This window comes from Mauremys reevesii, linkage group 26 (genome assembly GCF_016161935.1).
Source record: "Mauremys reevesii isolate NIE-2019 linkage group 26, ASM1616193v1, whole genome shotgun sequence".
Classification (NCBI taxonomy): Eukaryota; Metazoa; Chordata; order Testudines; family Geoemydidae; genus Mauremys; species Mauremys reevesii.
Window position 1 is genome coordinate 7,836,900 of NC_052648.1, and position 15,003 is coordinate 7,851,902.

At 54.5% G+C, this 15,003-nt stretch overlaps 1 protein-coding gene across 6 annotated transcripts; it reads left to right on the plus strand.

Moving 5' to 3' along the window:
* Positions 1-176: 176 nt before the first annotated feature.
* On the plus strand, positions 177-13,346 carry LOC120391903 (procathepsin L-like). 6 transcript variants are annotated; one of them, XM_039516150.1, is made up of 8 exons: positions 177-648; positions 6,831-6,963; positions 7,859-7,981; positions 8,412-8,561; positions 9,119-9,343; positions 9,434-9,602; positions 10,757-10,871; positions 12,953-13,346. In XM_039516150.1, the coding sequence occupies exons 2-8, from the start codon at positions 6,841-6,843 to the stop codon at positions 13,050-13,052; spliced, it is 1,005 nt and encodes a 334-aa protein (XP_039372084.1). In that variant the 5' UTR covers positions 177-648; positions 6,831-6,840; the 3' UTR covers positions 13,053-13,346. The 6 variants fall into 6 exon arrangements, with proteins under 6 accessions (XP_039372084.1, XP_039372082.1, XP_039372086.1 ...); XM_039516148.1 differs by lacking the exon at positions 177-648 and adding an exon at positions 675-890; XM_039516152.1 differs by lacking the exon at positions 177-648 and adding an exon at positions 4,988-5,139.
* The last annotated feature ends 1,657 nt before the right edge of the window (positions 13,347-15,003 follow it).

The following is a 15,003-nucleotide window of genomic DNA, read 5'->3' on the forward strand; positions in this document are numbered from 1 at the left end:
TCTGTATTGAAGTTTCTTAAGTTGCCTGACTCTTCAAGAGGAGCTGAACAACCAGCAGCGCCCACTGATCACTGTGGGGGTTGGACGGGCTTGCAACTGCACTGCAGGCCACATAGGTACTTCACATTTGACATCGAAGGTGAAATGCAGGCAGGTGGCCCCCTGGGCAGAGCCCCTCTGCGTGGGTGCTCAGGCCTGCCTGTGCTCATCTCCCGGCACAATTGGGGTGGGAAGTTTGAAAAAATCGGCATTAATTTGACCCTTTTGTGTAAGGGAGTAATGCATTAATTAAGCCTGAGAGAGATGGAGCCAGAGGTCCTGTTCAGGTGCAGAGTATTATCTCACAGCCAGGGCATCTACCTGATCTTTGAAGACTGAACCTAGAGGATCCTCCTGCCCGGTGGCTACTCACAAACCCTCCCCCCCCACCCTTTCTATCTTGGCCTGACTGTAGTAATCTTGTTCTAGCTGCTTCAGGAAGTCCTGTTGGGTAAAAGACTGAGCAGCAGGGCTGGGGGAGGGAGATGTGATGGAGGAAGTTGCACACATCTGCAGTTCCCCGAGTGAAGGTGCTGGTGGCCCCACATTGCCGTGAGAAAGAGAGAGATTGGAGTTGCTTGTGCTTTCTCCCGGCCTTTGGAGATCCAGGTAAGTAAGTGCCAGTCAACAACAAAGCCTTTGCGTGTTGCCAGGATTGTTCCTCTTCTGCCTTCCTTAATCCGAACAGCTTCCTCACCGCTGAAAGAGCGATGGATTGCAGGACGGACCTGAGCCCTTCGAGCCCCTGTTCCCAGCCTGCTGTTCTTTTTCCTCCTACTCCTTAGACTACGTGGTAGGTGACCAGCAATGACCCAGGAGCCTAAGGCAGTTGATTGTAGTTGTATTGTGCAGTAAGTGAACTTAATGCTTCTGCAACATCTTTTTTTTTTTTAAAGTCCTTCTGAAGCGTTTACAAACCTCTCCGCTACTGCAATCATCCAAGCTCATCCCTTGAATTTGTAAGACTGTTCCATGCCATGGAGAGTGGCTGTTTTTTCTATGGGGGGTGGATTGAGAGCTTGAAAGACTGGAGTAGGCTGATTTCCCAGCTGCTATCTGGTACTGTGGACAAATTATGTAGAGTCTCCACCGTAGTCCTTTCAGCTGCTCCTTATACTTACCTCTGTATGGCTGGAGCCAGGTTCAGTGCATCTCACTGCATCTGTATCTCAGGTAGCTGCAGACAGATGTTAAATGAATTGCACCTGGCAGTAAATGGTATTGGGGGATTCGCTGAGAGTGTTGATAATACTCCATTAGAATGGGGCTGACCGCCAGAGCTGGTTGGGAAAGGAATTCTTTCCCTGTGGAAAAATTGAAAAAAATTATTTGCCCATTTTTTATTTTTTCTGGATTTTCTGCAATGTGGAAAATATTCTGGTTTTAGGGGCCAGAACGTTGTTTTTAAAATCAGTTTTTCCCCCAGGTTTTGGTTTTGACAAATACCAGGCAGGTGGTTCAGAAAATTCTCAGTTTAATCAAAAGCCACTTTGTCCCCTCCAAAATGTTTTGACGGAAAACGTTCTAGCGTTTCCCTTGATCACTGCACAGTGTGGTGTTATTGTCAAGTAGTGGTGCGACTGTGTGGGTCCCAGGATATTCGAGAGACGGGGCGTGAGGTAATGAAAGATCTCGAACGATTATAGCCCCCGCCTTGTCTCTCTAATGTTTAGTGCCAAGGTAGCTACGGAGCTTTGAAAGCCATTAGACACTGCGAAGTTAATGGGGGTCGTGTGTGTTCAGGGCTAGAAGCTTTGAGCGCGTTTTCACCACTGAGCCGTGTTGAAACAGTATTGCCACATTGTGTTGCTCTGTGAGGCAGAACCCGCAGCGCTGCATTATTTACAACACTGCAGTGTTTATAAGGTGGTGGCTGGAGGACCCAACAAATTCATAGGGCGGGCAGTGGTGGGGTTCTGCAGCCCTGCTATGGGGAGGATTCTTGTTACACAGCTGGAAAAATAAAGCACACCAGAAAATAAAATACACCCAAAAATTCTGAAGCAAGTTCAGTGAAAAGCAAGCTCCCTTCACGCGATGGTGCCAGCAGCTATATTTAGCACTCGCCGTTTTGTTCTCCATTAACACTGTGTAGCACTGCAGTGCCTTAAAGAGCCCCTCTTTGCCACCCCAGAGCCAGCTGCATTTTAGAGGTGGAAAAGGGATTCCTTTGCAGTAGCCCTTCAACTATTTCTAGGCTGTTAGGCAGGATGCCGTTGTCCAATACACGTAACATTTTGTGGAAATTCTACCTCAGCCTCAGATCTAACCTACTAACTTTACAGCTGATCTGACTTAGGCAGTTGCTTGACAGCCAACACTTGGCTTCAGACACCCCTGGCACCCTTAACTGTGGAATGACTGGCCTCGCTCCACAACAGTGGGGTGGATTAGTGCCCCCTACAGTCATTTACCCCAGGGGCAAGTGTGTATCAACTCTCCCATTCATTCATTTTACACCTGCTTGGCCTTGGGGTAAACGATTGCACAGGGGGGCAGGAAAATGGATAATCTGGTTTAGAACCTTCCCAAAGGGGGTGCTAAGGAGCAGGGCCTGCTGTTTCCACCCTCCTACAGCAACGCTTACATGGAACGAGGGGGTCAAAACAATTTAGCAAGTGTCAGCTTCCTGAAGTGACAGATCTGGGGAATCCCTGACCAGCCCAACTTTGTATGCTCTCTGGGAAGAAATGGGAGAGGAAATCAACTTGTTCCGGTGAAGCTGACACAGGAGTAAGGGGCTCTTTGGGGATGGTCTTCCATCCGCAGTCACAGCTGGATTCTAGCTGTCACAGGCTTCCCAGGGTGAGGCACTGTGCCTCAGTTTCCCCTCTGTAAAATGGGGTTTACTGATACTGCAACAAAGTCTAGCGGCCCCAGTTAGGGAGCTGTATGCAGGATGGCTTTGCAGCTCCTTTGGCTGCTTAAGTGCTTGGAGGGAGGAGACTGTCAGATCTACCTCCCCTTAACCCTAGGCATTAGACAAACCTTCCTACAGTCGTCCTGAGCTGAGTCCTAGCGGGTGGGGCCCTGAGCTTAGAACCCAAGGCTCAATCCATCACACACAGCTCAGTGTTCACCCACGCCTTGCACTAAACCTCGACGCGAAGCAACAGCCTTCTCTCTCCTTCCCCCGGTTTCTCTGACCTTATCCATCACACATGCTATTTCTGCCTCCAATCATGCAGCTCACAAACGGTTCTACTTATCAGCGCTGCGGGAGGACGTGTGATAGTTTGCAGCAGCCACAGCCCAGGGAGGGAGGGGAGGCGCTCGACTGTTTAAAAATGTTGCAGACACATTTTCTCCCAGCAGTAATTTTCAAGCTGGTCTTTGGGCGGGGCTGGACTCTGGCTTCCTGGCCAATAGGAAAAACCAGCTTCCTGGAGATGTTTGTCCATGATGCTTCTAGGCTCTTGCACATGAGGAGGTTTGGAAAAAATAAATTTTTTTTTCTCAAATCGGTAAATGTCAGTAATCGTAGGTTTCATCACACAGGCACAAACTGACAAAAAATCCCCCTGCTGATAACTGAAACTGACAGGCAATGTAGCTTGATCACTTCTCAGAGTTCGATTTAAGGCTCTGGACTTTTTGTGTAGTTTGACAGGTGATGTTGCCAACGAGTGTTTTAGCCGTTTATGAAGCTTTCACTTGTTGAATGTCAGCACCGACTTAAATAAATATTACCTGACCCCCCCCATCCCCAATTTCCTGCAACTGTGAAGATAAAATGGTTTTAAGCATTTTTCCCCTATTATTTTGCACAACCATGAACACTTAATTTTTAAGCTTTTTTAAAATCAATTTATCTGTTGAAATTATAAAAAAAAAAAATACAAATTGAGTTGTACCACTCGCCTCGTGACATTTGCCAGTTAGCAGCATCAAGCCTTGAGCTAAATACTTAGGGGACACTCACTGAACCCCCAACCTCTTTGTAACCAACAGGGCTGGAGGGGTAGAGGCAGGTCTCTGCCCCAGGAAGTGGAGGGAGCGTCTAGCCACTGCCGCGGGGAGACTCGGGTTAGCTCAAGCTGATCGAGCGTTAAGAACAGTTCGGTGGCTGGCGTATCTGTGCCTAGCCACCTGAGCTTGGATCCCAGTGGGCAAACGGGGTGGCTAGCCCGAACTGCTGCCCACGCCAAATGTCCGCACCCGTTAGCTGGAGCTAAGCGAGCGTGAGTCCGTCTGCTCGGCCTGGGAATCATGCAGTGTAGACGTACCCTTAGAGTTCAGCCAGAGAGGCTGGTCCAAGCCTGAGGTGGAGCACAACCAAGGTCATTGCTGGAAGGCTTCACAGAAACAGCCTGGGCAGGGAGGAGTGGAAGACGAGGGAGGCAGCGCCGAGGCCGAGGGGCTGTTTGTGAAAGAAGGGGCGAAGAGGAGAATGATGCACCGGAGTATTGAGGAGGAGGCAGACTGTATAGAAATGAGAAGTGATGGAATGGATAAGATGGAGTCTGGGCCAAAATCACTTGGGAGAAGAAAGCTACCAGAGGGGGTTCCCCTGGGCTAGTGACTGGGGGGTGCTAAAGCCCCCAGGATCTGATCTGGATATGGAGAGAAACCTTGTTAATGCTTTTAATTAAATAAAATACTGCTGGGAATGGTGTGATCATGGGAGACTTTAACTTCCCAGATACAGAGTGGAGGACAAGTGCTACTAATAATAGAAGGGCCCAAATTTTCCTGGATGCGGCAGCTTTCTTCACCAAATAGGCGCTGAACCAACAAGAGGTGGAGCCATTTAGATTTGGCTTTGGTGAGCAGTGAGGACCTCAGAGAAGAGCTGGTTGTAGGGGACAACCTTGGCTTGAGTGATCATGAGCTAATTGTTTAAATTACAAGGAAGGATAAACAAGAAGAACTCTGCAACTACGGGCCTTGATTTCACAGGGGCGAATTTTAAAAAAACGAAGGGAATTAGGTAGGGAAGCGGACTGGACTGAAGAACTCAAGGATCTGAAGGTGGAGGTGGCTCGGAATGACTTGAAATCAAAGCTGCAGAAGCTCTCTGAAGCGTGCGTCCCAAGCAAGGGGGAAATATTTGTAGGCAAGGGTTGCGGACCAAGCTGGATGAGCAAGCATCTCAAACAGGTGATTGGAGAAGGCCTACAAGGAATGGCAGATGGGAGGGATGAGCAAGGAAAGGTCAAAGTGTAGGACTACAGTGAGAACTGCCAAAAGCCAAGTGAAGTTGGGCCTTGCAATGGGAATTAAAGCCAACAGTAAAAGGTTCTATAGCCATATAAGTCAAAGGAAAGAAGACGTGGGCCCACTAACCACTGAGGAGGGGGTAGAGATTAAAGATAACGTAGGCATGATCCGGTCCCTAAATAAATACTTTGCCTCAGTTTTTAATAAGGGTAATGAGGAGCCATGGGGTAGTGGCAGGGTGGCTAATGGGAATGAGGATATGGAGGTAGAAATGACCATGTCCGAGGTGGACGTCAAACTCAAACACCGTAACGGGACTCAATCGGGGGCCCCCAGATAATCTCCATCCAAGAATATTCAAGGAACTGGCCCATGAAATTGCAAGTCCAAGAGCAAGGATTTGTAATGAATCTGTAAACTCGGGAGTCGTACCCTATGACTGGAGAATGCTAAGGTAGTTCCTATTTTTAAGAACGGGGTGTGGGGGGGAAAAGTGATCTTGGAAATGACAGGCCTGTTAGGTTGGAGGCCGATGTGCACTAATCTGCCCCACCCTGACAATCCCACCCTCATCCTTAATACAGAGCAGTTTGAGCCTTGAACCCTGAGCGTTTCCCTGCCTTCCGCTGCTGGTGAGCATTAACTAGAGCCACTGGTTACGCGCAGAGACGGCCAAGCCCTCCTTGAACCTTGCTAAATTCTTGGCTGCAAAATGGTGACGCCCCCCCCTGGGGTGCAGGGCACACGGTGTACAGCGTGTTGCAATAGCCCCACGCTGCTGGCAGGGAGGAAGCCGCACGCTGAGTCATTTCCAAGCGGCAAAGGTTGGGGTTTTGTCCTCATGCAGAGGTGCTGCTGGCTGACACGTCCGTTAGGTTGATCAGAGTTACGATATGAGCGGGGAGAGCCGCCCGTGCGCTCGGCCCTGAAGAAAGCCAAGGCATGAATGCAGTCCCCGGCCCAGGGAAGCTAGGGTGCAAATGGCACACTGACCGTGCGGGTGGCACCAAGGCTATACAGGCACGCGGGGCCCGGGAAGCAGAGCCGGAAAGCCAGATCTTCAGATTGCTGCTGTGTTTTCTTTTCTAAATCTGTTGAATACAGTGGGAGGAAGGAGGACAGGGGCCAGTGTGCAACCAGTGACCTTGCAGCTGGTGTTGGGGGGCAAGGGCCCAGCTGATAGCTCTGAGCCTAGATTCGTGTAGGCAATACAGGGCTCGGCAGGACCAGCTGACACAGCCCCAGGCCAGACCTGGAGCTTGGGCTCCGTCCTCGGCCTCCCAGCTGAGACTGAGGACGAAGAAATCACGGGCAATGGCTGATCTTTGAGGTGTAACCAGCCAGCAGCTAGGAACTGGACTGAGAGCCCCCCACTGATTCCTAGTAGCCACTCAGCAGCTGTTCAGGGGATGGCACATTCCAGCCCTGGGCTGGCTCGGAGCTGCCAGGCAGAGCGGGGTCTTTTACATGAATTTCCTAGGTCTCTGTGTTTGGAGGTTGCCGTCAATGGCGGGGAGGGGACGTCGTAGCCAGAGTTACAATTGGGAACTGTCCCCCTCCGCACCCCGGCTCGGTGAGATGCCAAGAGCAGGCAGGATCAGACTCTAACCGGTGCGTTTTAACCCACTCAGCCGGAGAGAGATGCAGCTGCCAAGGCTGGTGGGGTGCCTTGTGGTCCTGCTGGGTGCGTCCGGGGCACTGGACCCTGCCCTGGAGGAAGGCTGGCGAGGGTGGAAGACCTTCCACGCTAAGGAGTATCCTGAAGTAAGTACTGCGGCCCCATCCCGTCGGCTGTCCCCCGGCGCGCTCCGTCTCCGCTCCCTGGGAGCGGGATTTCCTCGCTCGGCTCCATGTGACCCAAACCGCGTGGCTAGAGCCCGAGCTTCGAGGATTTGGGGGTAGGGGAGAGGGAAGCAGCAAGTCCTGCTCGCAATCCAGCGCGTCCAGCCCCAGCTGCCCGAAAGCGAGCAGCACCCCGGGGCACGGCCAGGCTCGACTTCCTGCAGAGTCGGGGTGGCCTGGCCGGGAGGTTGTAGGACCTGGAGGCCAGTTGCCCCCGTAGGAGAGCGCTTGCTTCCTTCCTCGCTGGGGTCTGATGGGGGACGGGGTGAGCCTCAGTGGCTGTAGGGGTTTGGCTGCTCCCCCAGCTCCTGTGGGGTTTCAGCCCCCTTAGGCTGGACTTTGGCACATCTGCTCCCAGCTGGAAACAGGGAGATTCGGGGGCTAATGGAGCTGGGAGAAGGACGGGTAGTGTTAGGGGGGGCCCTACTGAGCCAGGCCTGGGAGAGGAGGGGACATGTGCTCTGCCCCCATACTTCAGCCCCTGCAAGCAGCTGTGGTGCATGGAGAATCAGGCAGGAAAGTTACCAGCTCTCAAACGTCTGAGGCAAAATCTTTGCTGCTTTCTCTTACCCTCGCTGCTCCGCCCTGCCCAGCCCCGCGGCCTGTGCTCACCGGCCGCACAGAGCCTGCCCAGGCGAGCCGAGCTCCTGGCCGGCCCGCGGGTGCCTGGATTCCCCCGTCTCGCCCCCCTCAATGGAACTCAGGCCAGGCTGGGACCAGCACTGGCTCCCGTCACTGCCTCCCCGCTGGACGTTTGCTGACAGGGCGCGGGGGCCAGGACGAAGCGTAACCAAGCTGTCGCTCCGTCCCCTGGCAGGAGGCGGAAGCTTTCCGCAGGGCGGTCTGGGAGAAGAACCTGCGGCGGATCGCGCGCCACAACCTGGAGGAGTCTCTGGGGAAGCACAGCTACCGCCTGGAAATGAACCACTTTGGGGACCTGGTAACCTGCCCCCCCACCCCGGCGCGGATCCTGGCCCTCTTGCAGGGCGAGGCACCCATAGGACCAAACCCGAAGCCTCCTCCCTGGCTTCTCCCCCTGCCTCACGTGACTCCCCACTTCTCGCTGGGCCCGGCAGATCCCGCCCGTGACTCCGCTCCCCTCGCCCCATCCACCTCCATACCCACTGCTGCCCCCACTCACGTCAGGGCCCCGCCACCTGCCTCTTCATTGGCCTCCTAGCTGCTGTTGGTGCAAGAGCCTCCTCCTACGCAGCTCCCCAGCCTCCCCCTCTCTCCACATCATCAGCTGTCTGATCTGTCTGTATCCTCAGGGGTTGGGTGCCGGGGCAGAGCTGAGAATGCAGCTCCTCTGTTGGCCAGGAGTTCTCGGTCGCATGTTCTCCGGATTTAAAATTTTCCTTCCCCTTCAGACGGACGAAGAGTTTAACCAGCTTCTGAACGGTTTCCGAGCCGAGCGGCACAGCGGGAAGGTGCCTCTCTTCCAGGAATCGGCTGCTCGGGAGACTCCCAAGGAGGTGGACTGGCGTGCAAAGGGTTACGTCACCCCCGTGAAAAACCAGGTGGGTGCCCGGAGCAGAGAGCTCCCTGCTTGGGACCTCGCTCCTCAGCCAGCCACGGAAACCTCCCAGCCCTGGAGCTCCCTGTCACTGGCCCCTAGAGCCTGGGACAAGGCAACCCTCAGGCGGGCCTGGCTGCCTGTGGTTTCCTGGCTGATGGAGCAACCGCCAGAGGGAGCAAGTCCCAGAGGCGAGGGTCCCCGTTGCAAATCCCCAACCCCCAGCTCTGCCACAGGACGGAGGGGCAGCTGCTCTTTGCTGGTGCTGCTCCAGTTCCCCGGCCTCGCGTTGGGGCTCGGACTCCCTCCTGCCACTTTCCGGCAAGCAAGAGCTTGTAAGGCCCTGACGATCATCTAAGCCGACCGCCTGCATCACACAGCCCAGAGACCCTCCCGCTGGGATTCTTGCACTGAGCCCAGCAGCTCCCGGTTGAGCTAGAACAGTGGCCCAACCAGCACACGGCCGCGGCCCATGGGACGTCCTCCGGGCCATACGGGTAAATAGGTTGAGAACGTCTGAGTTAGAACCTATCCCCCACCTACCTGCCTTGCTTTCTGCAGGGCCACTGCGGGTCCTGCTGGGCTTTCAGTGCCACGGGAGCCCTGGAGGGCTTGGTCTTCAAGAAGACGGGCAAACTGGTGTCGCTGAGCGAGCAGAACCTCATGGACTGCTCAAGGACGCTGGGGAACAACGGGTGCCATGGGGGTTTCATCACTCGGGCCTTCCAGTACGTGCGGGACAACAAGGGCATCAACTCGGAGCTCAAATACCCCTACTTGGAGAGGGTAACGTAGGAGAGCATGGCCTCTGGGGGCGGGCAGCCGCTTCTCCAGGGAGCGGTGCCCGAGCTCCCGTTCCGTCTCCTTTCTCTGCAGGACGAATTCAACTGCCATTACAACCCCCAGGACAACGCTGCCAACTGCACCTCTCTCATGCTGATCCAGCCGGGCAACGAGACCGCTCTGGAGCAGGCGGTGGCCACTGTCGGCCCTGTCTCCGTTGCCGTGGATGCCAGAACCTTCCAGTTCCACTTCTACAAATCAGGTACCAAACGTCCCAGAGAGTCTATGGCCAGAAGGGATCACTGGGATAATCTAACCCAGTGGTTTTCCACCTTTTCTCATTTGCAGACCCCCTACCTCTTGAATGGAGGGGCGGACCCCTTTGGAAATCGTAGGCATTGTCGGCAGACTCCCAGGAGTCCACCGGCCACAAGTTGGAAGCTGCTGATCTAGTCTGCGGCGGGCAGGAGGTGCTGCGGGGAAGGGGAGGTTCTGATAGGGGGGCTGCCGGTGGGTGCTCAGCACCCACCATTTTCCCCCCGTGGGTGCTCCAACCCAGAGCACCCACAGAGTCAGCACCTCTGCTTCAGCAGATCTTTTAGGCAACCTTGATTTAAAAATTGTCCCAACGGTTAATTACCCTCACTGTGAAAAGTCTGCCCCTTATTTCCAGTCTGAATTCGTTTAGCTTCAACATCCAGCCATTAGATCACGTTACGCCTTTGTCTGCTAGACCAAAGAGCCCCTTCTCAAATCTTTATTCCCTCTGGAGGTACTTAGAGCCTGATAGGTCACCCCTTAGCCTTCACTTGAAGCTAGATAGAGTTGAGCTCCTTGCTTGAGTCAATCACTGTGGGGCGTGTTTTCTGAGCGACACAGTTATACCAGCCTAACCCCCCAGCCTTCTCCCGTCAACAGAGCTACCGCTTCTCAGGGAGGCGGAGTGCCCACCCCGACGGGAGAAACTCTCCCATTGACATAGGGAGCGTCTTCGCTCAGCGCTACGCTGGCACAGCCGGAGACAAGCCCAGATTCTTCTACCGTCGTGATGGCTCTGCTCTGAGCCCCCTCCAATTTATCGACGTCCTTCTGTGCAGACCAGAACGGGGCACGGGATTCCAGCACTTTGGCGCGGGGCTTTTTCACTGAGCTGTCCGGGCTCCCGTCCGGAATTACTGGGTCTGTCGCTTAGTTTCATCTCACCTCCCAGGGGGCACTTTATTACCTCCTTCCACAGCTGGGCCTGCTATCTGACAGCCTGCAGGGACACAGCAGGGCAGCTCCGTGTGGCTTCAATCCAATGCCCTGGGGGAGTTCTTCCTTCCGATCCGCTGGGACCTCCCTCCAGGGTCTGCTTCTGCTCCGAGAGGGAGAGACCCCCAACAGCTCATCTCACTCCGCCTTCGCTCTCCCCAGGAGTCTTCAACGACAGCCTGTGCAGCCACACAGTGAATCACGCCATGCTGGCCGTGGGCTACGGCACATCCCAGGAGAACGGGAAGAGCGCCGCCTACTGGCTCCTCAAGAACAGGTGAGGGGGAGGAGCCAGGCGAGAGAGCTCTCCCTGAGACACACTCACCTCTGTCGCCTTCTGGCCGCACCCAAAGCTGCCTCCGACCCACGCCCTCTGTGAAAATGCAGCCCCCCCACTGCCTCCCCAGCCCCTAACTGTATGTGTACACACATCGAGGGGGTTCCCAAGAGGATGGGTCTAGACTGTTCTCAGTGGTGCCAGATGACAGAACAAGGAGCAATGGTATCAAGTTGCAATGGGGGAGGTCTAGGTTGGACATTAGGAAAAACTTTTTCACTAGGAGGGTGGTGAAGCACTGGAATGGGTTCCCTAGGGAGGTGGTGGAATCTCCTTCCTTCATGGTTTTTAAGACCTGGCTTGACAAAGCCCTGGCTGGGATGATTTAGTTGGGATTGGTCCTGCTTTGAGCAGGGGTTGGACTAGATACCTCCTGAGGTCCCTTCCAACCCTGAGATTCTATGATTAAAACACGCCCTGCCCCCAAGATGTGCACACTCTGCTCTGATTGCATGTGCACACACACGTAAACCCCTCCCTTACGCCCCCTGCAGGACATTCGGTGCCAACTAAATCCTACCCCCCAGCATGCAGGTAACTCACAACCCTTCACTCTGCTACCCGACCGTACGCATTCCCATGGGCACTCATGCAAACTCGCACCCAGGGCCGGTTTTAGGAACTGCGGGGCCCGATTCGAATACCCGGCAGCGGTCCGGGTCTTCAGCGGCACTTCGGCGGCAGGGGGTCCTTCACTCGCTCTGGACCCCCCGCCACCGAAGACCCGGAGCAAGTGAAGGACCCCCCGCTGCCGCCAAAGTGCCGCCAAAGACCTGGACCGCCGCCGGGTATGTAGAAAAAAATTAAAAAGGCGCCTAAGGCGCGGGGCCCGATTCCGGGGAATTGGGGGAATCAGCCTAAAGCCGGCCCTGCTCGCACCCCTCACCCTGGAGATCTGTCTTGCTCTGGGCCTGTCTTCGGATTCTTGCCTTCTCAAAATGAAAGATCTAAGCAGCTGCCAGGAGCCAGGCGTACGTGGAGCGGGCACTGGGAAAGCTTCCCCCATCTAACACTGCACACGTGGCTACTTTCCCTACCCTCTCCCCGGCGGCTCCTGAAATGAGAAGGCCACACTTGCTAGTTGACAGAGGGGTATTCTGGAGAAATGGCTTAGCTGAGGCTGCCAGATTTATTCCATTGGTGATCGAAGGCAGAGGGGACGAGCCAATGCAGCGAACAAGCGTTTGGTCCCTTCATTGGATGATCTGGAGAACCTGAGATCAGCCAATGTACAGCTGGTTAGGCAGATGCTCAAAGCATCCTTGAAGCTGGCCTCTAGCACGGTGGTTTTCAATTTTTTCTTCTGGCAGCCCAGTTGAAGAAAACTGTTGATGCCCGTGACCCAACTGAGATGGGGATGAGGGGCTTGGGGTGTGGGAGGGCTCGGGGCTGGGGCAGAGTGTTGGGCTGGGGGTGCAGGCTCTGGGGTGGGGCCAGGGATGAGGGGTTTGGGGTGCAGGAGGGGGCTCTAGTTTGGGGGCAGGGGAGGATCAGGACTGGGGGTTGGGGTGCATGAGGGGATCTGGGCTCTGGGTGCAGGCTCTGGGGTGGGGCCGGAGATGAGGGGTTTGGGGTGCAGGAAGGGGCTCTGGGTTTAGGGTGGAGCTTAGGGCAGGGACAGGGGATTGGGGTGTGGGGTTGGGGCACGGGCTTACCTCGGGCGGCTCCCGGGCAGCAGCGCAGCAGGGGTGCAAAGACAGACTTCTCGGCCAATGGGAATGCGGAACCGGTGCTTGGGGAGGGGGCAGCACGCGGAGCCCCTCTGACCACCCCACCCACCCTGCTTAGGAGCCAGACCTGCTGCTGGCCGCTCCCAGGGCGCAGCGCAGTGTGAGAACAGGTAGGGACTATTAACGGCCCAGTCGGCGGTGCTGCCCAGAGCCCCCGCGACCCAGTGCTCGCCGTTTGAAAACCACTGGTCTAGCATATTGGGACAACTTTTCTTTCTCCTTACAATGTTCAAACGTCCTTCGGTTCCCCCCGAGATTCTCTCATGCTCTCTTCACTTTATCTTCCCGCAGCTGGGCTGAGCAATGGGGTGAAAAAGGTTACATCCGGCTGGCGAAAGGAGCCGACAATCACTGTGGTGTGGCCAATCAGGCAAGCTATCCCGTCTTGTAGCCAGCGCTGGGTTTTCCTTCTGCCCTGGGCCTGCATGGCAGAAAGGCTCACATACTGGATGGGGTTTTTTTCTTCCCAACGACTTGATCTTTGTCTTCAGCATGGAGATTCTTTTTGCTCCTGGCCGTGATTTCTGGGCTGTTTCTTAGCTGCGATTTACACGGGTTTAGAAGCGATTAAAAGCTGTGCAGCAAATTGCTCTTGCAAGCCTGGGTAAGTCCTGTTCTGGTCACGCCGCAGCATTGCTGAACGAGGCTTAGTGTCCTGTCTAACGTATTCATAAAATAAAGAATGTTTTCCTCTCAGTGTGAAAACCAGTCTCCTTGTGGGTTTGAAAGATGATTAAAGATGCTTCGCTGTAGGAGCTTTCTATGCCCCTTACAAATTCCCTTAGCCGTTAGATCCCATTTTCCTCTTTAGCTAAAGCCCGTGGACACCGTGCCAAACCGGCTGCCAACAAAACCATGAAGATGATGACGGGAAGGTGGAGAAGTGCCTGTAACCTGAGTCTGTATTATCTAAGCACTGCCTATGTGCAGGCACAAGCTAAGACCGCCGAGCTTACTGTCCTGAAGATACGTATTTATATAACAACCAAACAGGAACAGCAAGGCAAGAAGCCATATAAATAGCTCCCATTACATTTGCTCCCCAGGCCCTCTGTATTCAGCTATGATGATGCCAGGGAGAACGGCAGTGATTAGAGCCCCATTAAATTCTCTATAGAATTTTTCATTTTATTTTTGGGGGGAATTCTGTGTTTCATTTTCTCCAGCCAGAGGAGGGTCTGGTCGAGTCCTGGCCCCAGTGGAGTAGGAAGCTGGGGTGTGGGTGGGGGTTTGCAATGCAACCCCCCCCGCCATACTCTTTGGCCCTGTGTGCCAGCTTGCAATGCTACTCACTCAAATTTGGCCCAGCCATCTCCCCCCATCATGACAGAGGGGCAGCTGGGCCAAACCCATGTGCCGCTGCCACCCCGTGCACTAGGCCTCACAGGCAGTAGCTGCCACGGCAGGGGAGTTTTTGTTTTGTTTTGTTTTACACCTTGTTTTTCATTTTATTTGGTATTTGCAAAAAACCAAACAAAACAAGACACGGGGCTGTTAAAATGACCATTACCCAACAACGTTTGAGTAAAGCAAAAGGGGAGTACTTCCCAATGGTTAGAACTGGGACACAGGCGAACAGAGCACTATTCTCAACTCTGTGACACCTTGGGGCTGGTCACGTCCCCTTTCTGTGCCTCAGTTTCCCCATCCACAGCAGGTGGGTGATAATACTGACCAAATGCCCTGCCGTGGTGTCTGTAAAGCCCTTTGAGCCCCGCTGGAGAAAGGGGATAGCAGCTTCACGTATTGTTGCAGTGAGGTCTCATGTGCTTGGATCCTCTTCCCATCAATCCTGCCCTTCTAGGCTGTATTCCTTGCTTGTTACCGAGGCAGCAGGTGGCTATGGGCGAGGGGTAAAGCTCTCAGCTGAACGCTAGAGTCTGGGAGGGAGGCCCCCGGAGGAGGCCCGTGCCAGGGAATGCCAGAGAAGCCACCAAGACTGATGCTTCATGCCTGAGACTGTTCAAATCTGTCAATGGCCCAGCCCAAAAGAGTGACCTGTAGGTTACCCTTGGTCCTCAGGCAGTGAACCCCTGCCCATGCCAACAGCAGACATCCACCTGTCTCTTCGCCAGGCTTCCAAGAGCCATGCAATCCGAGCAGCAGCAGCATGCGTGAAGGGCAGGGGGAGTCCAGAATTCTGCTCAATGAGCCTTGTTACTGCTGTCGCTGCTCTGGCCTATTCTCGGGACGCTGCGCCGAAGCTGCCCTGTGCCTTGGAAGCCTGGTTTGACAATTTGCTTTGCAGCATACAACACTCAACCCAGCTGGTGTCCTTCATGCTAAGCATCCCGAGATTTATGAGAGAATTAGCAGCTCCTTCAGCTTTATTTGCCTCTCGC

Coding starts and splice junctions, on each gene's coding strand:
- LOC120391903 (XM_039516148.1), top strand. CDS start 847: ATGACCCAGGAGCCTAAGGCAGTTGATTGTAGTTGTATTGTGCA. Junction 7,982..8,411: donor TGAACCACTTTGGGGACCTG/GTAACCTGCCCC, acceptor CTTCCCCTTCAG/ACGGACGAAGAGTTTAACCA. Junction 10,872..12,952: donor TACTGGCTCCTCAAGAACAG/GTGAGGGGGAGG, acceptor ATCTTCCCGCAG/CTGGGCTGAGCAATGGGGTG.